This window comes from Necator americanus, chromosome III (assembly GCF_031761385.1).
Source record: "Necator americanus strain Aroian chromosome III, whole genome shotgun sequence".
Taxonomy (NCBI): Eukaryota; Metazoa; Nematoda; class Chromadorea; order Rhabditida; family Ancylostomatidae; genus Necator; species Necator americanus.
In genome coordinates this window covers 28,996,842-29,021,202 of record NC_087373.1, presented here as the reverse complement: position 1 = coordinate 29,021,202, position 24,361 = coordinate 28,996,842, and the positions used below count along the sequence as shown (strand labels likewise).

General features: G+C 41.1%; 7 protein-coding genes across 7 annotated transcripts; 3 read left to right on the top strand and 4 right to left on the bottom strand.

Moving 5' to 3' along the window:
• Nucleotides 1–336: 336 nt before the first annotated feature.
• Nucleotides 337–678, bottom strand: RB195_011299 (uncharacterized protein; the record flags this gene model as incomplete). Its single annotated transcript, XM_064192647.1, has 1 exon — nt 337–678. One exon carries the CDS (start codon nt 676–678, stop codon nt 337–339), a length of 342 nt encoding a protein of 113 aa, XP_064050230.1.
• A 2,311-nt stretch (nt 679–2,989) lies between these two features.
• Nucleotides 2,990–3,480, top strand: RB195_011298 (uncharacterized protein; the record flags this gene model as incomplete). Its single annotated transcript, XM_064192646.1, has 2 exons — nt 2,990–3,075; nt 3,129–3,480. 2 exons carry the CDS (start codon nt 2,990–2,992, stop codon nt 3,478–3,480), a joined length of 438 nt encoding a protein of 145 aa, XP_064050229.1.
• A 26-nt stretch (nt 3,481–3,506) lies between these two features.
• RB195_011297 (uncharacterized protein) lies at nt 3,507–3,962 on the top strand (the record flags this gene model as incomplete). The annotated part of the gene is made up of 1 exon (XM_064192645.1): nt 3,507–3,962. One exon carries the CDS (start codon nt 3,507–3,509, stop codon nt 3,960–3,962), a length of 456 nt encoding a protein of 151 aa, XP_064050228.1.
• Nucleotides 3,963–3,992: 30 nt separating this feature from the next.
• RB195_011296 (uncharacterized protein) lies at nt 3,993–4,454 on the top strand (the record flags this gene model as incomplete). Its single annotated transcript, XM_064192644.1, has 1 exon — nt 3,993–4,454. The coding sequence occupies one exon, from the start codon at nt 3,993–3,995 to the stop codon at nt 4,452–4,454; it is 462 nt and encodes a 153-aa protein (XP_064050227.1).
• Nucleotides 4,455–4,836: 382 nt separating this feature from the next.
• On the bottom strand, nt 4,837–5,199 carry RB195_011295 (uncharacterized protein; the record flags this gene model as incomplete). The annotated part of the gene is made up of 1 exon (XM_064192643.1): nt 4,837–5,199. One exon carries the CDS (start codon nt 5,197–5,199, stop codon nt 4,837–4,839), a length of 363 nt encoding a protein of 120 aa, XP_064050226.1.
• On the bottom strand, nt 4,837–5,509 carry RB195_011294 (uncharacterized protein; the record flags this gene model as incomplete). The annotated part of the gene is made up of 2 exons (XM_064192642.1): nt 4,837–5,393; nt 5,488–5,509. 2 exons carry the CDS (start codon nt 5,507–5,509, stop codon nt 4,837–4,839), a joined length of 579 nt encoding a protein of 192 aa, XP_064050225.1.
• Nucleotides 5,510–8,105: 2,596 nt separating this feature from the next.
• Nucleotides 8,106–24,042, bottom strand: RB195_011293 (uncharacterized protein; the record flags this gene model as incomplete). Its single annotated transcript, XM_064192641.1, has 20 exons — nt 8,106–8,187; nt 8,242–8,375; nt 8,609–8,687; nt 8,748–8,861; nt 9,167–9,292; nt 9,362–9,465; nt 9,858–9,934; nt 12,156–12,297; nt 12,363–12,518; nt 12,577–12,716; nt 12,773–12,930; nt 14,629–14,730; nt 14,826–14,989; nt 15,690–15,821; nt 15,880–15,978; nt 16,047–16,115; nt 17,391–17,545; nt 18,341–18,492; nt 23,669–23,785; nt 23,954–24,042. The coding sequence occupies 20 exons, from the start codon at nt 24,040–24,042 to the stop codon at nt 8,106–8,108; spliced, it is 2,391 nt and encodes a 796-aa protein (XP_064050224.1).
• Nucleotides 24,043–24,361: the final 319 nt, after the last annotated feature.

Genomic DNA, 24,361 nt, shown 5'->3' with positions numbered 1-24,361 from the left:
ACATGTATCTTAAATTTTTCTCGAATTCTTTTATTCAGGATCCTTGACGCTTCCGTGCAAACAGAAGACATAAGTTAAATTGTTCCACATGAAGTAAGACGATCCCTGAACGAGAACTTCCCAAAAAAATCTTGAAAAGAACTAAAGAAAGAAACGAAGTTGCATTAACATCCAGAAAGACAAGGTTGATACACCGAACAATTCATCCAATTGCTCATTAAGAGAATTGACTTACTTGACTTAACCGGCTGGCTGATGTAATCGTGTGACGCGATTATCCGAATACGCATCTTCACCGAAGTGTGCCGTCCTTGAATATAGCTCTGCTCAACCTTGTTAATCTTCTGCAAGAGATTGCACGGAATCAATCCATTCGACGCTATTCCATATTCGACAAAACTTTATGTCTCGCCTGAACTGCCTATCCATACCAAGTGTCCTCAGATCCTCTTTCACCACCTCAGCCCACAGCTTCCGTTTTGGGCCAGGTGGCCTCTTCCAGCTCGAATCCGACAGGTTCCTCGAAACCCCTTGAACAAGGCGATCTGCTGCTCTCTTTAGTATATGAGCAATGAAACGAAGACGATTTAATTTAGCCACTTTTGATGGCGGTGCAAGATGTTGATATCTTAGACTATATCGATTTCCGCGTAAAGCTGTACATTGTGGCATACCCATGTTGCCGTCTAAGCAGCTTTCTTTCCGTTCAGTCAAGCCTGTTCATCACTTGAGGACACCCGGTTTGGATAAGGAAAACACCACTCTATGAGTTGTCGGGTTGCGCTGCAAAAATGTTTGTGCAATGCACTTAAGTGGATTCCACTCAAGGATTTCCAAATACACAATTTAGGCTGTCGCTACGTAGATAACCTTCGATTGATGTTACTGTCCTTTCTTGGATCCAAATATCTGTTGGTATGTAGAGAGAAGCAGCGTTGCTGCAAGCACATTTTTAGATATCCAAATTTTTCAGAAATCACGCTAGAGTCTGAAGACAGGAGAGGAAGATGAAATCAAATAAATGGATAAATACAAGAAAAATAAAAGTAACAAACGGACTGGTGTAAAGAGAACTTAACGCTGGCCATACGAAAGTGACAAGGTCACTTTTTCGGCCGGAATTTTCAGCAGAAGTAATATGCAGTTACTAAAACGTTTTTGGGCAGTCTTACCAAAGTTTTGAGACATTGGTTGCGCGTCAAAAAGTATAAGAACAAGGACCACAAGATATGGCATGTCATCCCGTTATCAAGTCCACTGCACGATACATGTGCAAATAAGTGATAGAAACATGAGAACTCCTAAGGGAACATCACGATTACACGGGCAGCAAATGAACTGCCTTTGGCGGGTTTATCGCGATTAGGAAGCTGCAAGGTCGTAACTGTGTGAGTAGAAATGCTACGTCTCTATAAACAGGATATGCAAAGAAAATTAGGTAAAACTGTGAAGAACAAGGTTGTGACTGCTTCTCTCCCTGCAGCGGACGATTTCTCTTTCTATGCGCCAGGCAATGATAACGTCTACGGTATATACAACTACTCAAGATATACGGAAGAGGTGGTCATGGTACTCCAGATTACCATGACCAAACCTTGGGAAGGAGCAGTCGAGCATATGTGACACTAGAGCCAACCAAGAAATGAGTATCATGAATGTCTAGCCTGGTACCTGTGCCCCAAAGCCAGCGTTACAGACGTCCTTCGTTACAGACTGCGGTGTGGACAACGACCTACTCTTCAACATTCCACATACACATAACAGTTTGCGCTTCTTGGAAAGTCTCGACTGTGATGAGCATACGACCCGTAGATAAAAACGGACACAAATTACATTACCGCCTGACACCGACATGACAAGGAATTTCAACAGAACGCGACATCTGTGAATTGAGCTCGAAGAACACATGTTGGTTACGGGTAAGGCTAGTGTTCCAAGCATTTCTACAGCAGAACTGCTCATAAATTTTCGAAAAGAATTTGACTCTGCGATGAAGCAAGTAACGGATTCAATGTTCATGACTGCAATGAAGGGCTCCTTGGAGCAATTCTGGAGACGAAAAGATTCTTAAAAAGACGGCCTGAGCGATGCGATAATACTGGACTTACAGTTCTTTGCAGCGCAGAAGGAAAACCATCACTTTTACATTCCACCGTGAATCACACCTAGGTTTTTATCTAATGCGGGATTTCTCGTGGAAATAAGAAGACACCTTTCGAAAGTGCAGTTTATTAGAAGTGTAGTGGAAAGACTGACGTCTACGACTACGATCTGTTCTATCCGACATCTATCTATTTTATCTATTTTTCTGGTGTTGCAGAACGAAGGATTGCATCTCAATCACATTCTAGATAATCAGAAAATCTATCTCGACTTGACGCGCGGTTGCAGCTTTACTGTAGGGACGAGAACCTTGTTTGCTCTTAGATTCACATGCACATTTTCTATATTATAAAAAAACTGAACAGCTGTAACGTCACTGCAGCTGCTTCAGATGCAACTCCACCGCAAATAAATGCGTAAATAGCTGACGTGTTCAATTGTACTATCTCTTCGAACAGTTCACTTTGACCACTTTCTCACAATTATATAGCTCACATCATTGGATCTTTATTAGCTACTCTAACCTGTCTCATTTCTCTCCTAAGCTCAATTTCTCTCTACCACGATGTTGATCATATTATGCTCACCGGCGCGTTGAGGCCGCGTATACGAGTCTGTACGCATTGGGAACGTACGAGCTATATAACCTGTACTGCTATATGGCGAAAGATTCCCATACATTGCAAAAGGTGCTGTCGTCCAGCACACCGCCAAAGCACATAACCTGAAAGGTCAACTGCCTGAAGGGAGCATGGAATCTTTGGCAACAACCATTCGTTTCATCATGCTGAACTGCCGAACACTACCCAGTGAACTTCAACAAGCCGATCTATCCAGACTTCTGTGATATCTCTGTGTGCGTTTTGCTGCACTGCAGGAAACACACATGAGAGATCGGCCTGTCATCAGCATCGAAAATTACACTATATACTGCGGCGATGCTGATGAGAACAAAGTAGGTGGCTGCGCGATGTGAGGAACGATTACAAGAACCTGGTGGAGGAATTTGGCTCAACGTCGTCTAGATGCGCCTTTCTACGACTGCGGGATCGCGGAGGACGTAAACTCTGGATCGTAAGTGCTCACGCGCTTACGGAAACCGCTGAGGACAACAGTAAGGACGCCTTCTATGATGAACTCAATGCGTTGATGTCTAAAATACCAAGCCAGCAGGTGGTCATTGTCGGAATCGACGCAAATGCGAAGATGGGACTCGAACAGCAATCCGATGTGCTAGGAAAGTGGTACTATGCAGCGGAGCGCGCGTCGGACAACGATGACCGTCTGGTCGACTTGAGACGAGCCTCATCATCGCTTCCACGTTTAAGAGGAATCATCGACGCCATCAGCTCACGTGGCAGGGGTCAACCCTTTTAACGCCTGAAGAGCAGCGCAAGCGGAAGATGAGGACTCTTAAGCTTCAGCTCGACTACGTTCTGGCGAGAAACATTCCTCAGTCAGATCTTCGAAAATCTAGAGTTATTTGGGAAGTCGCATTCGACTCTGACCACCGTCCAGTTCTCCTCAGCTTCAAGATACGGTTCCACAAGAGAAACCGAGGAGTTCCTCTTCAACCGAAAATCGACATGGCACGTCTGAAAGACGAGGAATGCAGAAAATTCAACGTTTGTCTATTCACGTTAGTAGGACCAGGAAGAAGCTACATGCGGATTCCTTCACAGAGTTCATCTAGGAGGGAAACAAGGAAAACGCTCCCGGTTCTATTGCCGCGGAAGAAGTTTGCCTTTGCATCTGCGGAAACAAAATCCACGTACAATTCTGTATGTGTCGCGCGCAGCGCTGGTGACTTCAACCAGGAAAAGGGTCTTAGAAGGAAGCTGCGTCGTCAACTGCAATAAGACCGCGATAATGATAGGACAGCAAAAGCGATGGAGTTTGAGAAGGCGTGGAAGCACGGGAACCCGCGGAAAGCTCTACTAAAACAGTGCAGCGGCAAAATGAAAAGATGTTCTCCTGTCTTCAACACTATCAATGGAGTAGCTGTAGGTGAAGAAACCCTTCCAATTTGGGGGGAACACTTCAAGACCTTGCTGAACCGACCAGCACTGTCGGCTCCTGAACTCGAACACGTTCAAAGCCCGATAAATGCGGTTAACGAGGAGCCACCGACCGAGTCGGAGGTCCTGGTCTGTATTCAAAAAATGAAGAATGGAAAATCTGGTGGAGACGACGGGATTAGCGCAGAAATGCTAAAATATCTTCCTCCGTCTGGGATTCGTGAGATGACAGAGATCATCCGTTCAATATGGATAGACGAAAGGATACCTGATTCGTGGAGACACGCTATCATAATTCCCCTCCACAAGAAGTTATCCGTCACGGAACCCTAGGAATTATCGAGGAATCTCTTTGCTGCGTTTTATGTACAAGGTATTGGAGCGCATTATCTTGGACCGACTCCTTAAACATTGCGAAGAAAAAACGCTTCCGCCGGTATACCACATCAATTTCCGCGTAAGCATCTTCATTGTGGCATACCCTAGGTCAAAAGTAGCCAAGTAGTAGTCTAATCAGCTTTCGTTCCGTGCAGTCAAGCCTCTCCATAACCGCTGATGATCCCGTCTGATCTCCGTCTGATCTCTCGTCTGATCTCCGTCCGATCTATGATTGAAGTCTCCGATCCGTACATTATGAATTATGAATTGCGAATTGCGGATAGGTAGTCTCGCAGCTTGACTTCGTTGGTGATGGGGGTCGACTACAGGCGTTTCGTTAAGGAGTTAAATGCAGAAGTGGCCTTAGCGCATCTTTGCTGAACATCTCACTCTGGTAGCTGCCGCTGCTCTTCAGCGTACAGCCCTGGTAACAGAACTCATCGACAAGATCTATCGGTTGTCCGTTCACCCTGATTCCCGTTCGAGGCCTCGAAGAGATCCACATCTGCTTGCATTTATCACGGCGTAGATGTAGTCCATAGGCTGCAGCCAGCTTCGATACAAGGTTGACAACATGTTGAAGTTTCGTACTGTTTTCCGAGAATATAACAACATCGTCAGCGTACTCGAGAGCAGTCAAGGGACACCCTGATGGTGTTAAGACAATCTTGGCAGGACACTGGTCGACTGTTCTTCGCATAATGTCGTCGATGGCGAAATTGAAGAGGAAGGGTCCTGCCACTGCCACTTGTCTTACTCTAGTTACCACTTCAAACGGTGTTGTACATCCGGCTGGTGTTCGAACTGCAGCAGTTGTTCGTTGATTCACGTCATCAAGCAAGCGAACGAATTTTCCTAGTACTACATCGGCGCCGAGCGAGTTGGGAAGAAGGCCTCGGTGAGGAGAGTCGAAAAGATAGCTTTCGTCCTGACCGATCTATGCCCGGGCTGTTTTTTACGGCAATTAGGAAGAAATGGACGGAATCACCCCCCTCTCCGTAGTCTCCCATCCTGTATACGAATACTCCACCTGAAATCTGCACCACCTCAGATTCGTTGGGTGATGCCTTTAAGTGCATTATGAGTGGTTTTTAACCAAACACTAAAGTCCAAAAAATACAAAAACTTCAGTGCCGCGTTAATGAAAACTTTAACACAATAAAATGAACGCCTCTTTTTTTGCACGTCCTCACTTGCAAAAATTCTTACCATTAAAAGCAGCAAATCTTCTAGCAAACAATTGAGCGAGGTGCTGCACCAGACTGCTGGCGACAAAAATCCTTCGAAATTTTCGAAATCCTTCTAGCTCGTACAGGTACCCTTCACCAATTTTTTTCTCCAATTTTTTCAACGACCACTCCAATAAGGGTTTGTATCTAAGGTTTGTAATAAGGGTTTTGATGATTTGACAACTATGTGGTGTGGATCCTCCCTATTCAACAGCACTGCCCTGCTGATTTTCCACTACTAAGGAATTTTTGACTCTCTACAGGTGAACGAGATGAGCTGCTCCGACCACGGAACACGATAATTGATAATTTGTAATGTTCATTGCAATACTGTCCCCTCCTTGTCGACCATATGGCAAGGAGGCGGCGCGCTTGAATAAAAATAATGTTGCTTTTGTACTAGCTGGAGCAGGCAGGCAATTTTTTCTGTGCTCTTGGTTTCATTACTTCTCTTTGATAAACATTACTACTGAACCACCGTTTTCTTTCTTGGGTATAAAATTCCAAATTATTGTGAGCCATCACAACTCAATCCCACATGAGCCTCTCCAAAATTTTGATGAGGAATGACTTTTTAGAAGGAGGAAAGATTTTGAACTCATCCAGTCGGTGCTGGGTGCCCTCACCGACATGATGCATGTGTGGATGAATACGTGTGTTGTTGCAATTTCTCTCAACGTTACACCTTGAAGGATCGCCAGTCGTGAGCGCGATTAGATGCTGCGGCGATCCTGAAAAGCGCACCAATTTTGCTTAGGTAACCATTCGTGCTCGTATAAGTTCCTCGCCTTTTGTATCACGCAATCATTCCATCATATCGTTTTACGGAGCGAACACTAAGAACGAATGCAATTGAGACCATATCGGGCGATTCTCGGACTATTCAAGAAAAAAGAGGAGCTGCTGCTTGGTTGAAGTAATGATTATCCGTAGAACTGGGAGACGTGTGGAACACGATCTTCTCCGTTTGGACTTTATTGAAGCGTCCTACAAGTTTCTGCTTGTCAGGCCTCTTAACAACTTTTCTGGTTAAGTCCCACTTTTTCTTTTATTATAATGTGTGTGTTTCGATCTCGGAACACGACATTTGATAATTTGTAATGTTCATTGCTGTACTGTCTCCTCCTTGCCGAACATATGGCAAGGAGGCGGAGCGCTTGGATGTTAATGTTGTTCTTGTTCTAGCCGGAGCAAGCCGGCAATCTTGTCTGTGCTCTTAACTTCTTTGCATTCATTTGATAAACATTCTACCAGTGAACCACTGCTTTCTTTCTTGGGTATAAAATCCCATATTATCGCGAGCCATCACAACTCACGCGCACAGTGTGTTTATAGGGGAGACATGAAGTGTATTTACTGAGCGTTGAGTACCGCTTTCCCCTTCAATTACACGTGATCCAAAATAGAGTGGTTTGCACACTTGTCTTGTTAATCTTCAGATAAACAATACCCTCCGTAACACATCTGCCATTAAGACCATGATAAGGCTCTCAATTATCGCAGTATTCTAAACTAGCAGTGTGCAAGTTGAGAAGGTGGGTAGCTGTTGCAGGTTCTTTGTCCAGATCTCCATGAAATAACTGTTATCTCGTAACGGGATGTGGATATTTTTGTGTAAACTTTACTGGCTATCATGAATTCAACCCGTGTTACACCAAGCAGGCAACGAACCGTGATGTGGTATGAACAGTGCGAAATCCCACGAAAGCCGTCCAAGTTTTACAAGTGAAGCGACAACTTGACCTGAGATTTCCTACTCAGGAACGCGACATATAGTCGGATCAAAACGACATGAATCGCGAGTGTAGCTGCGTTGCGTTTGCGTACGCGCTCGAAACGGCGCGGTGGAGGCAGCAGTTGGGACCGAGTTAGGGCCGTCGCGATCTGCAGCGATGTGTGGTGCCAGCAAAGATTTCACCACGCTCCCAGCCGCTACGCTCCACCGAAGCGCCTTGAGAGAATCCGCGTATCCCATTGCGTAGGTGCTTCACGTCGTTTTGACCCTACTATATATGAAAAAGGTAGACCGTTTGACTATACTTTAGGTACGTGGGAGATGTGTGGATGAGAAACGAAGCTTATAGCTTTATCCAAGTGTACAGACAACATATTAAACATGTACATAAGCTCATCGACTAGAAGCCATGTATATGATACCGGTATGCTTGTTTGAACGATGTTCACAAAATCACTAGATAGAATAAGAAATTTCTTTTCACACTTGTTTTCACAAGTCTCTAACAAAAAGAAAATCTCCACAAGAAGAAGGCATTTCCGAAAGCTCCGGATCTGAATATGAATGTAGATGTGTGAGAAATAATTTCCTCGGAATCATTAGCTATTGACGGCTGGCAGAACTACAGTCTTCATTGGCACTTCACGATGCTGCTGTAATTTGACTGATTGCCATTTCCTCCTCGATTGATGCCATTGGTGCGGATGGTATCTCGATGGAGGGACTAAAAATGGTGAAATCAGCTCATATACTCGTTGACAGGAAATCGGATGCCTACGTCAAATCACTGTTGCGTTCAACATCCTTTGACTGTATCATTTTTGCTATCCCATTCCTGTCAAATTTGCTTGATTTTGGATTTACTCCATTCGATTCTTGATATAGTAAAATGAGACTCTCAAGATTGGGAACCTGAAATGAATTTTTCAAAGAGAGATAAAGCAGGAATTTGAACAAGAAACTATACTAGGAGAATTTAAAACTGAGTTCATGAAATATTAGCTATAAAATATAACATGTATGTGCGAATAAAAATGTAATCTAATTTGATATGATGAGAATATACAGTACACAAAATATAACAAACAAAACAAAGTATTCTAGAGAATAAGAAGGATAATAGGAACAGCATTGAAATAGGCAACCTGCTGCGCGTTGACACTGCCGATTAATGTTTCAATCGACTCCCGTCTTCCTGAGTGGAATATATGTTGTTCAGGGGACCTGTAAATTGTAGTCATCAGTCTCAAAGAAGACTCAAAGGAGAAGAATTAATCAACTCACCCATTGAGATGATTTCTTGGTTCGTTTTCCAAAAACGGACTTCTCACTGGGCTACTCCATGATGAATCATCCGCATCTGATGAGTCCGATACAGAATCCAGCAGGCGCACGGATCTGAAATATCTTTCAAATTGAAAGGGGGGTTTCTTTAGTTCTCACCTTTAATCACGGATAGTGCATTTTTTCTTCGTTGGCAAAAAGATATATCATGAATAGATATATCTTTCTGTTTTTTTATTTCATGATTTCATTCCACCGCCTTGGGCAGTATTAGAGTAGCTGATGGGGTATGAAAATTACTGCCACGCCTAACGCTTGAAAAGAAAGTGAACAACAAGTTATGTCGCCTGTTGGAACATTATTGCGACCTCAAAAAAACTGCCCAATTATGTAAAATGAGTTGAAGAAATAAAACACACCTGGAAACAATCGGGCTAAGAATCTCTTTTTTCTGCAACTTTTGGGAATTTTTAGTGAGCAACGAATCAGTGGCTCGCAACAACTTCCTTGCCGTTTCCGAATTTTGTCGAGGTGATGGCGATGGTCTTTACAGAGAGAGAATTTTCCAGTTTAACAACAACAAAAAAACAGTTGCAATCAGAATAAGAACTTACCTGCAGGAGGTATTTGCCGTCGCATCCTCTTTTTTCTCATTGTGAGAATCAGCAAAGGAGTTGGCAAGTTCATATGGTGGTGGGTCAGTGGTGAGATCAAGACTCTAAAACTCATAGGTGGCATGAGAGAAAATTCGCCAATGACTACTTTTTGCGCTGTTTTTAAGAGGGTCAGAGAGAGGTTTTGATTTAGTCAAATAATTCTATACTCATATAAAATATAAAAGCAGTATTCCGCTTTTTTGCAACCCCATTTCCACATCCACGTCATGCAAGAAGGTGCCTACATACAAAGTTTGATCGACGGAAGTGAAGTCCACTACGGAATTCATCACGTGTCAGAAGAGACAAAAAGTGAAATGTCCAATTACGAGTTTTTAACTACTTTGGAGAGTAAAACAATTGTATGGCATGTTCGAAATCCGGCTATTTCAAGAAATTAAAATAGCAATCCAAAGAGTATTCTCGATAGTTAAAGAAAAAAATCAACTCTTACTTGCTCACTACTGTTTATATCGCTAGAATAGTTCCATCCGCAGGGTATCACTGTGTGCACTGCTGAATAAGGAGGAGCTGAAAAAAAGAGACTTTTTTCGTTATAAGACAGTAACTTTCAAAGGTTTTGGTTGCTGCATGATTGAGCATGTGTATCACCGTTCACATTTTTCTGGCTGTTCTTCGTGGTGATAATCTCGTCGATCGAAATGAATTTTGCCGGATCATGGTGCAACCGTATGCGCAAAGATTGTAACACAGCCAAAAACGGAATGAAAACAAAGACAAAAACTGTTAATACAATTAATTGCAAGATCTGCCACGGAATAGGGAAAAGGGAACATGATTAAGATACAGTTGTAAGAAGGTCAAGCATGTTTTAAATGGTTGCAAGCAGACTTCTTTTTGATGAAATAACTTGATAAAATCTCTGTTCATCAATATATAATAGTGGAACGCTTGAAGTGGTTACCCTTTGTCTCCTACGAGCCAAATTTCGATTAACTCTAAACATTAATAGCTCCTCATTTGTTCAGAGTTTTGACAAATAAACGACGAGAAACAGTGAATATGCACATCCCAGTGGAATCTCAATTCGAGTACAGCGAAAACATTTCAAATGTCAGAAGTAAATATCTTCAGCTGGTTTTCGCTTTAATTGCAGCATTTTAAGAAAACGAAGAAGCTAGTATAGAAAGAATCTTGGTCGTTCTCCGTGAAAGAAAAGCAAGAAAATTCCAACAATCTCCTAGTTCATTTTTCTTGAAACTTCGGGAATTGTTAGGAACTGTATTTATGTTTTCCCGTTTTGCCAACGAGATTTTGGTGAAACTTTATTATTGGCCCGACTTCTGGACAACTTCTTGCTTATCAAAGGCGTCAGAATTCTTTGATGCTATGCATATCCCATCGAACTCTTTCTCTCTCCTTGTCAACCTTCAATATCGTTCTGAATGCACTAGGAAAGATTTCCAAGAAGAAATCTTATCTTTTGCGACATAGACACGAAGTTATTGCGCACTAGTCCAACGCGGTGGGACTTATCGGACCTCAATTTACGGCTTTCTGGCACCGGCACACTAATTCGATGGCGTAATCGCATATGTGTGTAACGAAATTCCAGAAAGTAGTGATACGGTGCATCGCTGGCACACAGCTGAGCTGGCGCTAAAAAGCGTTACATTGGAATTGGACCGGTTCCATGAGTAGAATTGTGGAGAATTGATTCGCCGGCGCCAAAAAGCGTTATAATGGGAAGGGACGAGTCCCATGCGTCGAACTGGTATACCGTCGACAGAGAACGGCAAAATGGCTTAAACGGGTCCCACGTCGCCGATGATCCGTCGCAGGGCAGTAGTAGTGCACAATAATTCCCAATAAATTTGTCAAGTAGTGAACGGAACGTAGTGAACCACTCTATGGCTGCTGTGCTGCGTTTCACCCCTTTTTACTCCTCCGCACCTCTATTCCCCTTCACGTTTGGTCCATCAGGTTCGTAGCATACTTTTATAAAAACTTGCAAATATGACTGGAACCGGCCACTCAAATAGCAGCTTGCAGTTTATGTGATCTGACTTGAACGCTTATCTTAATCATGGGTCGTGTCGTTTAATGCTGGCCCATTATTCTCCACTAGTTTTTGAGGAGAAAGAGAAGAAAATCTCATCCTTCGAATTATGTTTTCATGCTGTTACTGTGCCGATATATGTAGGTGTAAAATCAAACTTGAATCTCTCTCTAAATGTGACACCGGCGCCTTTAGGAAGAGGACCATGGAATCATAACTTCAATTCATGATCATTTAGTGAATGCTTGAATTTCAATAACGAAAATAGTGTCGTTAGGAGAAATTCAAATTTAATTTCACGAGAACTGTCACCACATATTTCTATTAGCCACTGAAAATGGGCGACGCATGCACCGCAGGAAGTCTGATGTTCGGCGTTAGCCGGACGTTCAGACTGGTGTAATATAGTAAAAATATTTTTTTTACATGAATACGGACTTCTACTGCACATAGTTATCATTTACATAAAACGGGGAAGTTGCGACAAGCAAAACATTCGATTCTTGTGCATTTGAGAAGATTCAGATTCAAAACTGCCGGAATAACAGGATCAAGGTAGTCCTACCTACCACTGGTTAGTTCATTCTGCTCTTTTTCAACAGGTTAAAAAAAGTACCAGCTAAGTGGATAAAACATAGAAAAAAAGCTCTGGAACCTAACCACCAGCCGACAAGACGATTGGTTTGAGTGTAAAAAAATGCACTTTTTCGTACACACAACTAATTCGCTTACGGTTTGTAGGCGGTTCCAATTTAGGAGGAGGTGAATCGTCAATATCGCATGTCAGGTTGCGATTGCAGTGGATTAGCTGATAACCGCATATGTACACAACCAAATCGTCGATATCATCCTTGTCCACCAAGAATTCAAGACCCTGAAATACCTATTGCAAGGGATTGAGTAGGTATGACGGAAGCATACCAGAATTTTAATTCCTACCTGGTCAGGATTGCTCTTTAGTCGAATGCTGATAAGCGAGGAAATTTCTGATTCTCGTCGTACGACAAGATGGTCGATAAGATCATAGTCTATCGATATTGTTGGTCGACCGGTTTTTCCTGGATGCCTGACGAGCAATCCTGCTCGGGGATCAATCTGAAAAATATTAAAAAGTCATCTAAGAGCAATAAATAAACCTATTCAGCGAACTCGCCTGCATAATCATGTCGATTTGACTTTCTTTAAAAGTCACAGAAAATCCTCGTCCACCAAATGTGGGAAGATGTGCTAGCAGATCCAAGTATCGTACACGTAATGATACAGATGTATCCGTAACCCGCATTAAGAGTAGAGCTGAACGTGGAGCACTGTGTTCACAGTGTTAGTGTAATTCGTAGAAGAAAACCTACACTGCTGAAGGCCACCACAATTCGCCTGCCTGGCTAAGTTTTCGCTCAACTTTGCGCTGTCTCTTTTCAAGTAATACCGTATATGCTTTCGGATTTCACGTCGCTTAACGTTCTCCAACAAGATCGATGGCAAAAATGAGTTCATCCCGTACTCGGTCCTTAAAAATGAACAGTTGTGGGTAGTCTTGCTTAAATGTTGTTAAGTATCATTTCAAGTATGGTCGTCCAACAGAGTTGGGGCGATGCGCTTAAAGGCAGCGCACCACGAATCTGATTTGGTGAGGGAAATTGCAGGAGAAGCTTTATACGGGGCGGTTCCGCTCATCTCTCCGTAATCGTCGTAACCAACTGCGTTGATGGCGCCCTTTTTTACTTCCATTTGCAGTGCGCCACCTCTGTGTACACGTGCGAGTGGTCGAAGATCAGAAGATGTCTTCTCACCAGTCTTTTCAAATAAAACCTATGAATGGGCTGCTGAGGGGACCGGGGCGCGTACTTAGAGGCGCGTTTCAACGTACTTCGTAGGAAATGAAATGGTTTCCACGCTGTTTACTACGAAAACTAGAGAGAGACGAGCGTAACCATCCAGATCCCACAATGTACAACCTCTTCTTTGAATTCCCTGAATTCCCTCAACATGTTAGATTCGTACGCTGCTTTCAACTTCTGGTAAGGACAAAAGAAAAAGGGTGCGTGTACAAAGGAAAGTAAGGGTAGATGTGTTGGGTTCATCCGAGTCAACACATTAAACAATGAGTAAATGTTTTAAAATCTTATGCTAGAAGTATTCAATGAGAGAAGGACCATTAACGGGCGTACTACAACAGCTTAATATTTTCAGAAATGATTTTTCGCTTGGATATGTGAGAAAAGTCACTTAATTGCAAATATTCGTCGGTGTTATTTTCGCCTAATGAAAGCAGAACACAAAAAGGCACCTTTAGGGTGTAAGGTAGTGTTTTCTAAAGATGGCACAACAGAGTAGAACAGGTAAGGAAACAGATTTTGTCTCCTATCTCTTCAACCTAAATATATCCTAAGAATTCCTACGTTTGTATTCACAAATACAATGAGAGCGCTGACGGTGTTAGAGCGAGCGAGCGACCACACCCATTCCATATAAGCTAGTATGTTCTTGGATCAGAAACGATACAGTGGTCCGAGTTCTCTCTCAGATGATATCAAAGTGACATTCTTCTCTCTGTTCTTTTTTCTACTACTTGTTTCTTTATGAATTCATTTTTTATGAAACGTTCCCATAGTCGGGACATTTTTCGAAGACGGTCTCGAGAACCTATAAAATTTGGAAATATAAGGTGGTCGACACAATTTTTGTCAGTAGCATTTCTTGGTGGTAAATATAAATCAATAAGTATACCTATTGCTGAAAACTGTCTTAACTGATAGTTTTGACAATAGCACAGCTTTCTCTCGATTACTATTGATTCATTCATTGTTGACATTTGTTAAAAATGGAGTACCCATGTATTTTTTTTTACAAAAAAAGGATCAAAATCGAGTCTACCTTTGGATAGAACTAGTTCCCAGTTTCTCATGCTTATACTGTTGTGGAACTCAAAATCAAAAGAACCCCGCTTTTTTTCTTGCAAAACCTTTTTAAAACAAGACATTTTTGTAATTTAAAAGGAGGTTTCTGAGAAATCCAAAAGAAACATCATAAGGGCAGGATTCTGAGCAGCAGGAGATCTCGTCATTTTTCACGTCACGCATTGTATTTTTTTTCACTCATTGCTTTTCTGTGTCTTTTTCGGGATCTAAATGTCTGTTTTCAGTATCATTTGTCTCTTCCTGACAACATCTCCTCTCATGCTTTCCAATGGCTCACAACAACCCACTCCAGTCGTGTCAACGATACGGTGTTGTTCTCTTTAAGAAGATGCGATTCGACGGCAACTTGCTGCATGTGAAGGGCTGCCAAGCGAATGCAGGCCTCGTATCTGAAGTATTCATATGATGTGAGCACTAAAATAAACCATTTTCTCGCAAAGAAACCTCAATGTGCTGAAATTCAAGTGGCACTTCAAATGCTCACCTCATCTCAAACGCATATCGCCCCCGTACGACGTCAGCGGTGCACTGTTGATAGTAATAATCCAGCGCACGAGGATCCTCAAGCCATAACGCTTCTATATCCTTAGGAATGAAAGCAAATCGAAATACACAACGAATGTGATCAGAGTTTGGCATTCGGATCATCTATAAAGAACAAAGGATAAAGTGCTTAACGTGAATCAACGTTTTCTGGATGCGATATCGCATTCAGGCTTCAATTTGGAATCATATGGAAAAAATATGACGCTTGAAGGAACTCTCGATTACACTCGGTTATTCACTGTGGTGAATTAACTTCTAGACATGATTTGCAACTATCTATAGCGAGAAACGTAGCTTCGCCAACAAATACAACGATCGGAGCATTATACCCGACGAGGAAACTTCTTACACTCATAAGTTAGCCCAAATAAAAATAGAACGATGAAATTAGCAATGAAATAATCATTTAAATAGACATCATTCAGACAATGAGATCCGCTCAAGACAGCTTCACTTCATTAATCTTTTGAGTGCAAAATGTTATTTTAGAGGACAAATTGATCCCACTTCTAATTTATGGTAATATTTAGATTCTCAATAGTCAACAGTCAAAATCAGCGAACTATAGCGAAAGCGAATTCCCTGTTAGCAGCAAAAATAATCACGTCAGATAGACCTCTAAGAAGAGCTTCATCCTTGGTTAGTAGTAGGGTCACCTTTTACCCACTTCTTAATTATCATTCTTACAATAATATTCGAAAAGTTTAATGTTGTTGGTAACGATCGTAGCAGAATTCTTCATGTACTCTCCCGAATTTACAGAGCTTTTTTCTCTTCTGAATAAGCAAAAAATGCAACTTACCTCATCTATCTTTGTATCCGGCCTCAACAAACTAACACGACTTGATCGAGCTCCTAACGAGTACTCCATAGCTAGGGCAAAATGTGACTTCGCTCGAAGTTGTAGTTTAGAGAAAATAGAGTTCAGAATATCCTGGAATTAGCGATTTGCCAGTCGAATGCAAACAACAGATAGGAAAACCTATGCTAACCCTGACGGTAGTCGTATCGTCATACTTGAAAGACCTTGTTTGTCCGTTTTCCAAGTAGACTCGTAAGGCATTAGGCAACGGAGGAGGGAAGTCGGTTGCCTGCAAAAGCGCCGTTGGTCCCAAAGAATCGTATTTGTTATTGATTAAGAAAAGATTTCAAAATTTACCGCATCTGGAACTGAAGCAACAAGGACACGGTCAGTAAAACGTACACGACAACTCCGCCGTGAAGATCGCTGAAATACTGTAAAAATTCACGGAAAACTGATACTGCCAAAAAAGAGTTAAACCAAAAAATGTTGGGGAGTATTGCGTGGATAAGAGATGTTTTTCTCCCATTGAAGGGATCACCGCACGAATCTGAGGTGGTGCAGATTTCAGGTGGAGTATTCTTATAGGGGATAGTAGATTATGGAGAGGAGGGTGATTCCGTTCGTTTCTTCCTGATTGCAGCAAAAAACGGCCCGGAAGATACGGCTTTGGGCGTTCTGGCGCACTATTTTCTACAAGGAGTTTGACTGGAACGCACCAGCCTTGTGCACAGGCCGCATCTTCCGGGCCGTCTTTTACGGCAATTAGGAAGAAATGGACGGAATCATCCTCCTCTCCATAATCTACTATCCCCTATAAGAACGCTCCACCTGAAATCCGTACCACCTCAGATTCGTGGAGTGATGTCTTTAAACTCCGTACTTAGTTACTGCGCAGGAATTACGCTTAAAGACAATTTTCTGGAAAATATTCGGTGCTGGTTTTTTTCTTTACTAAAATCTAATCTAACCTAATAAAGCAATTCTTCACAATTGTGCAAATAATGAAATCTACTCTCTGCTGTTCAACTCCGAAAATCCAGGATGTTTAGGGAGTTCGGCCGTGGTGCGGCTTTATTCTGCTGGTTTTGTGATGTTCGCAAAGCATTTGCTTCCAGGATTTATGGGACATGTTTCGTGGTGATACTTGAAAACTATGTATTTCAGGAGTTCTACCTGCTACAGAAAAGACCTCAACACCAGAAATTCTCCAGGATCTTAAGAAAAAACTCAAGAATGAGATGGTTCATGGATCAGTTTCTATTTCTAGTAGTCCGAATAAAAAAATATTTTCCTGACATTTTCCAGCAGCAGAAAAAAATTGTTTTTGTTTTGTTTTGTTTGTTTTACTATTATTTGTTTACAGAAAAGAAATTGTGAGATGCATTCTTGCTATTTGTTTTTACCTCTTTATCATACTGCTTAATCCTGTCAAAATTTGATCTGGATAGTCAGGTTCACTGTAATTCTTAGAGGAAAGAAACAATTCCTTTCCTAGGTTTTCTTCTCTTGCTCTTATTTACTTCTCAGATAATTAATTGGGACTTTTCAAGCCTCTGTCACCACTTAGAAGGGCACGTTTTTTGAAAGCGAATACCGTAATTTTATCTAATCTTTACTCTTCTTCATGTGATTTGACTCCTTAAAGAGCACAAATGGCAGCTAATTCTATTTTAGACAAAGTAAACACAGCCCACTGACCGGCCGTAAAGGCAACTGTTCAACAGTTAGCTCGAGCTCATCCTCAGCTGACCGCACCATTGCGACGACATTATCTTTCGTTTCCTGTCGCACGTCCGTACCATTCACGGCGAGAATTTGATCATTCGCATACAGCAAACCATCAGAGGGGCCTTCTAGAAAAAAAAGACTGGATGGAAGATTTTTAGGAGAGTTGTTAAATAAATAAATGAAAATCTGAGTCTGCCGAAAGAATAGAGTTAATGAAAGAATAGAGTCGGCTGGCGCAACATCAGAATTGAACTAGTGGTTACCGCAATATAAAATGATATGGAACCGTTTGAAGAAAAAATCGCATGAATAAGCGTAAGTGAAACGACAAGTGGGTGAAAGAGTGGCTGAGAAAGTAAGTAATTTAGTAAGTTAATGAATTAGAAGATTAAAAGGAGAAGTTTATGTAATAGAAAGCGTTGAAAAATTAGATTAGTGTCAAATGAATAGTAAGAAGAATGAAGATGCAGTTAAATGGATGAGAGAAGAGAAACAATGAAACCGAATAAAGGAAACAAAAACTGAAATATAGAGAAAAATTAATACACGTGTATGCACCTTACGGAGAAGTGATAGCGTACAAAATCTGGATTGTCTGGAATCCATAGCTTTTTCTAGGAACTGAGATAATCTACAAATTTTGCTGATAAACTTTCATTAATTTTTGTATGCCTGAAAAGCGGAACAAAAAATTTTATGACATTACAGTAGTTAATCAGTACTAGAAATAATAGTAAAAAAACTACATTTACTTAGTCTTCAAACAACTACAACAATGAGGCGGAAAGTTTAAGTCTTGAGTTCTGGATTTTAAAATAAGCCATTTCAAAGAGTTACTATTGTGTGCTCATGAGGGGTTCGATATTCTTTCTTTTACTGCAAATAGATGTTCAGTGGATAATTGGAGGAGTTTATCCTACCTGCCGAAACAAATTGAATAACTGTCGGATGCTGCCCGGCTGCCACAAAACCGAAGCCAATTTCGGGCCGCCGCCGAAGTTTTACGGTTCGTGGTCCTTCTGGAGCTGCAGATTCTCGAGGGTCCGAGTAAGTAGTGGTTCGATTAATGTGGCTGGAAATTTACTCATTTCTTCCTAACTCATCATTTCTCAACTCCTCAACCTATTTATTTTCAAATCCGTTGGATACAACACTTATATAGAAACTGATGGTGTTCTCAGTTTGTGGATTCATAATCATTTCCTTGAGCAAATAACTTTTTAAAGATGAGTCTTCTTGGGAGAAATTGTAGAAATCAGATGAAAAACCACGTGAAGAATATTTTAGAAGAAAAAAAAACACAACTAGAAAAAAACACAACTAGAAAAACCATGAAAAATGTTTAGGTCAAGAATTATGTAGGTAAGATAACCTACCATTGGTAGGAATACCCCAATTTTTTTTTTCTCGTTACCGTTTTGTTGTTTCGTTTCGTTGTTGTGTCGGCTCAATCATAAAACGGTACTTGAAAAATACACTCTGATGCAACATGAAAAACTTTTTCATTTTTTTATTCGGCGAACGAGAAATTTTGCAACGTCAAGTAGTATCAAGGGCTACTACAAGCATTTACGGATGCGTTCATTCTGCTTCATGTCCTCATCCAGATGTTCATATTATGTAAAAAGGTGAAAGGATGAAGTTATTGCTCTATTGAAAAAAAAAACAGAGAACTCAAATCTACCAAAATACAGTGGTGACGAGCCGAACAAACAGGTTTGGTTTAAATGAGCGCTTGTTGAAGTCATCGGTTCAGAGATTCTTTGAAATAGCAGCTAGGAGTTGAGACGTAAAGATGGGATCGGCAATGATCCAGTCTATACTTCTAAAGGGTCATTCACCTCATTCCGCATCACGAAATGCCTCGGCTAGGACATAATAGAAAATAAATGGCCTAGCGGATTTTGTTTGGAAAAGTCTTGAGGATGTTTTGACCACACACTTGCTCTACTATAATTATACAAGCATACTGCTTTCGAATTCATAATTTTCTCAAAAATTCTTAAAATTTTTGTTTTTTTCGCGGCAGAGTTTACGTAAATCTAAAGACATTCCAGCAAAGAACAACGAAAATAGAGACATTCTGTCTTAGAAGGGATTTAATTACGGATTATGGACAGTGTTGAAAAGAAAATGAAATGAGCTGAAAAATGATGACAACGTTTTGTTCTTGTGAAATGTATTCGCAGGGCAGTTCATTGTGAAGGTGAAATTTTGAAGATTGAGAGCTGCTTGCAAAAATTCTCATTCGAATCCATCCTTAAACAGATGGTTTTACGCAATCAGAATTTCATCTTCATAATATCCTAGGAAACATTTTTGAAACCCCATTTCATAGCTGACAGCTGTACGGGATAGAACTAAAGTTGATGATTTGAAGAAAAAAAATTTAAAAATTAAAGTATTGATGGATACAAAAGCTACTGACGGGGAAAATGCAATCATCCCTGCATTCTAATTGAATATTATGCATCTAACCTCATTAATAAAGTCAAGGTCAACTTTGACACTTTCAGCATTTCGCCTCCTATATTCGTTGACCAAACTGCGATTGCCAGGCAGTGAACCGTGCCTCAGGCTCACACTAGACTTCCGCTGGGGAATTTGCTTTGGAAAGTTTCTATTCTGCTTCAAAAATAGAAAATGAAAGGAAAGAAGACCTGTATCCCTATCAGAAGCCATTGTTGACGTAGATTTTTTGTGGCGATTCTGCCCCAGATGTGATCCCTGCTTTGAAATGTTTGTGATTTTCTTGTATAGGAATATAAGAGGACATGAGATTTTAATCCAAATGAAGATAGTCGAAAATAGCTCTTTTACTTCGCTTCAACACTACAAATATTCGAAACAACTGCAAAAAATAATTTCGTTACTAATACATGCGATTAAATTCAGAAGTAAAAAGACATGTTAGGCTTATATCTCACTGGTAAAAGTGAGGCTAAAGTTCTTAGAGAATTATATTCCGTAGCCAGATGAAAATCCACCCATTAGCAAATTTACCTTTGAAATAGATCTATACCCATCCGGAGTGAAATAATTCCGAGCGCAATTCCCGTAAGTGAGAATGTGATAAACAGGAAGATTGGGAAAGATGATATGAGTGCCCACAGTTAAGACTAAATGTTTAAATGAAGGGTACGTCAGCAACGAATTCTTATAGAATACAAGTTTCATTTCTATATGCTAATTTTGAAGAAAAAAAAACACTTCTCGAAGCAAATGTCCAGCGGAACGTGAACGGTGGAATGAGGCACTGAAGACAGCCTCGAAGTAGGAGTTGGTTTAGCGTATTTAGCGTGCGGAATAATAAGTATTTCAAAATTAATTTTGATCTTTTTAATAAGGTTAATACACAGCATCTTATTAAAATGCAGTGAAACTATTGCATTTTTCCCCGTAAATAGCTTCCAATTTTCATCAAGTTCGGTTTCAAGCTCTTGTTTTGTTCAAATAATCAACTTTTTACTCAAAAGTACGAGAAGCATCCCTTAAAGGCATCACCCCACGAATCTGGGATGGTGCGGGTTTCAGATGGGTTATGCCTATACGGAGTCGTAGATTATGAAGAGAAGGGTGATTCCGTCTATTTCTTACTAATTGCCGTAAAAATCGGCCGGGAAGATACGACTTCGAGCGTTCCGACGCGCTATTTTCTACGAGATCGATTTGAGCGCGCCAGCCTTGTGTACGCGCTGCACCTTCCGTTCCCTTTTTTACGGCAATTAGGAAGCAATGGACGGAATCACCCTCTTCTCCATAATCTACGACCCCGTCTCTCATTTCTCCATAATCTAGGAACTCTCCACTTGAAATCTGCACCACCCCAGATTCGTGGGGTGATGCCTTTAAGATGTTGTGAATAAGTGCAACTATATTCTTTGGGATGGGTAGGATTAAGAATTCTTGCAAGAAGTCCTGTATCTGCAAAATCCCAAGTTCACAATAATTTGCATTACTAATAGATTTCACAAGTTTCCCATCAATTTTCAACCCATTAGTGAATCCTGTCCGAATTCAGTAACTAATTCGTCGTAGCGTATGCACACGACCTCGCTCCTAGGCTCATTGTCATTTGCACTGAGTGAGAACAGTGGAAGAACAAAGATTTTCATAATTTTTAAGAGAAAAATGATTTTGCAAACGGTATCACTTGTATCACCGTTGTGCTCACGCTGTTCGTCGATTCGTTTGAGCGTGCACCAGTAATACTACCATTGGTCCCGATCCTCGACCGACCCAATGACTTCTTTTCTCGCGAGATACCACTCCTTATCGCAAAGGACTGGTATATTTCTCTGAAAAACTTCGTGAAGAGGTTTGACCATTGGATCCGGGTCTTCTTGCGATGTCTGATGTCGTTTAGCATCCAGTCCGACGACTGTCGTTGAAAGTGCCCGGCCCACCTAATTTTACTTTTATTGACATATGCAACAGCGCGGGGCGGGTGTAGTGTAGCGGTTAGAGGTTCCGCTTTCTGCAAGATCGATCGGAGGTTCAAATCCGCCCTAGGGCTCACCAGGCCCTTCATCTCTCTGGGGTCGATAAATTGGTACCAGGCCTGCCTGGGAAGATAAAAACAGTGATTTGACGCATCGGCCAGCCCAGCAAGTCATTGTAGAGGCCAGTTACACGTTCGTGAACCTCAGACGATCCTGAATTGAAGTGAACTTGGGGAAGCATCCCATGCGGGTTGATTAATGCCAGGCACCTTATCCTTTATTAATCAGCGTCTCTGATCTTCGATCGATGACGTAGAGCTGAACTTCCCTCTTTGACTTGCGTAAAGGTGCTCCTAGTATCACCTTTTCAATTGAGTGTTCTATTGTTTTTGTAATTATTTTCAATTGATGCTGATCGCATTTTCCTAATACTTGTAAAACGCCCAGGCTTCCGAAGCTAGGTCAAAGCAGGAAGGACGATGGTGTTGAATAGGTGATCACAGAGCCAGATCTTTTTAGTCCTTTTCACTTCTCAATGCTCATTTATCCCTTAGTATTCCATATGTCCCACTGTCCTTGAATCCTGACATGTTGAATACATAGCTTTTAATTGATTTGCTTGAGCTGCAGCCAACATTAGATCCTCCGTAGATCAAAATCCTCACAGATCTTGATATGGGGCTAGTACGTTTGGGATATGTATAGGACAACAACGGCAATACAGCAGTGGTTTCCGATCCAAAAAAGGCATTTCAAAAATTCCGTATAAAGACTCACAAACTCTTTCAAAATGACCTCACTTCGTGTAATCCAAGAGACTTTAAAGTGATTATAAGTGGTATTCGGAGTCCTAGAGATAGAATCTCCTGTCTACTGAACACAATCCTAAGTCAGCCTAAATTAATCCCAAAAGCTCTTATATCCGCTCTTTCAATGCAGGAGAACGGTATCAAGTGTATAATTCTAGAAGAGCGAGGGTGTAGTCCAAACATTCTGAAAATTTCCCCCGACCACGGACATAGAACCATTTATTTTGTTGCTTATCCTATTGCATGAGTGTGACAATTAGCTTTGGGAAAGCGATCCACATATATTTTCAAAGAAACGGTCCAAAAAACACCCGCTACAAATAAAGGATCAGATATCGCCAAAACGCCCAAACCTTTTAAATTCAGTCCTGCGAGATGAATCCTTAAATCCTCACAAAAGACAAAAGCACACAGAAAGAGTCATTACCCTAGTTGTGATTTCTCCACTAGTTCGCTCCATGCGGTTTTCCTTCGCCAATCTTCTGGTCTTAAAGAGTTACCTCATCGGGTAAACTAGAGCGTCTGCTAACTGGATTTTAGACGAAAAGGGTGCCATTTTTCCTTGTTCTTGCGGAGAACCACTTTCGTCAGAATATTTACTAATGGAAAAAAACCAGTAGTCTAAAATTTTAGTATAAAAGACAATCGCAGAAAATTTCAGGTCTTACTGTAGGGGAAAAAAATTTTCTTTCCTTTCCAGCAATTCTATAATAGAAGAATGAAGTGCAACCGAAATTGTAAATGATCTAGAACCTCTTGGTTGCGTTTTGCATTGAAGGGTGTTTGTTCTTCAGATATGTTTATCCACGTTCTTGAAATTGCCCCTAGAGCCACTGTAATATGATCCGCGAGGTAGCGAATAGAAGAAACAAAAAGTGGAAGAGTAACTAAGAATTACGTATGTCTCTTGCAAATGCAGAATTCTGCTTTTGCAAGAGACATGCATAAGTTCAGAATCTATCACAAATGTTGTTCTTTTCTGTTTGTCTAGACTTACTCTATAAAATAAATGTTTCCAGAATCGTCCTTTGCCTGTTCCCATCCGTACGGCAATCCCAATCGACATTTCCATGACGCCCAAGGTGGTTCCCAGTGCGAGGTTCGTGTCGTATGACTAAAATTCGTTATAATTCGTTATAATGTAAGCTAGGCTAGTTGTGGGGGAAAATTGAAACAAGAGCATTTCAAGACCATTCAGGTTTTCATACCGTTTCATGCAAACAAATTTCATGTCTTTGTGCAGGGACATTCTAACAAGCGATATATTCACAGGTGAACCTACATCAATGCTCTAATTTCATCAACACTGCCCGAACAGCTGATACGTTGCGTTTGTGAGCATGGGAAGTTGAGACTGCGAGATTTGATCATCTGCAGCAATTAATCACTTGTAATTGATTAATAACGTTTCGGTTCACGAGTACCGTAATCTCTTGCAATTCATGTGTCTCAAGATATCAATAAATTTCCAGACTATGAAGATAACCAAGAGTTGAGAAGAAGAAAGCGGTATTTGAAAGGAATCCAGTGAGGAAAAAAAGGAAGAGAAATAAGTAAGGTCGTAAAAATTCCAAAAGAAGTAAAAATGATGCTTCTATTACCACATGTAGTAGTTGATTAAGGTGAACAAAAAAAAAAAGGAAATAGCATTGAATAGGTAGATCATCCGAGGGCGAATAAATCAAAGTTC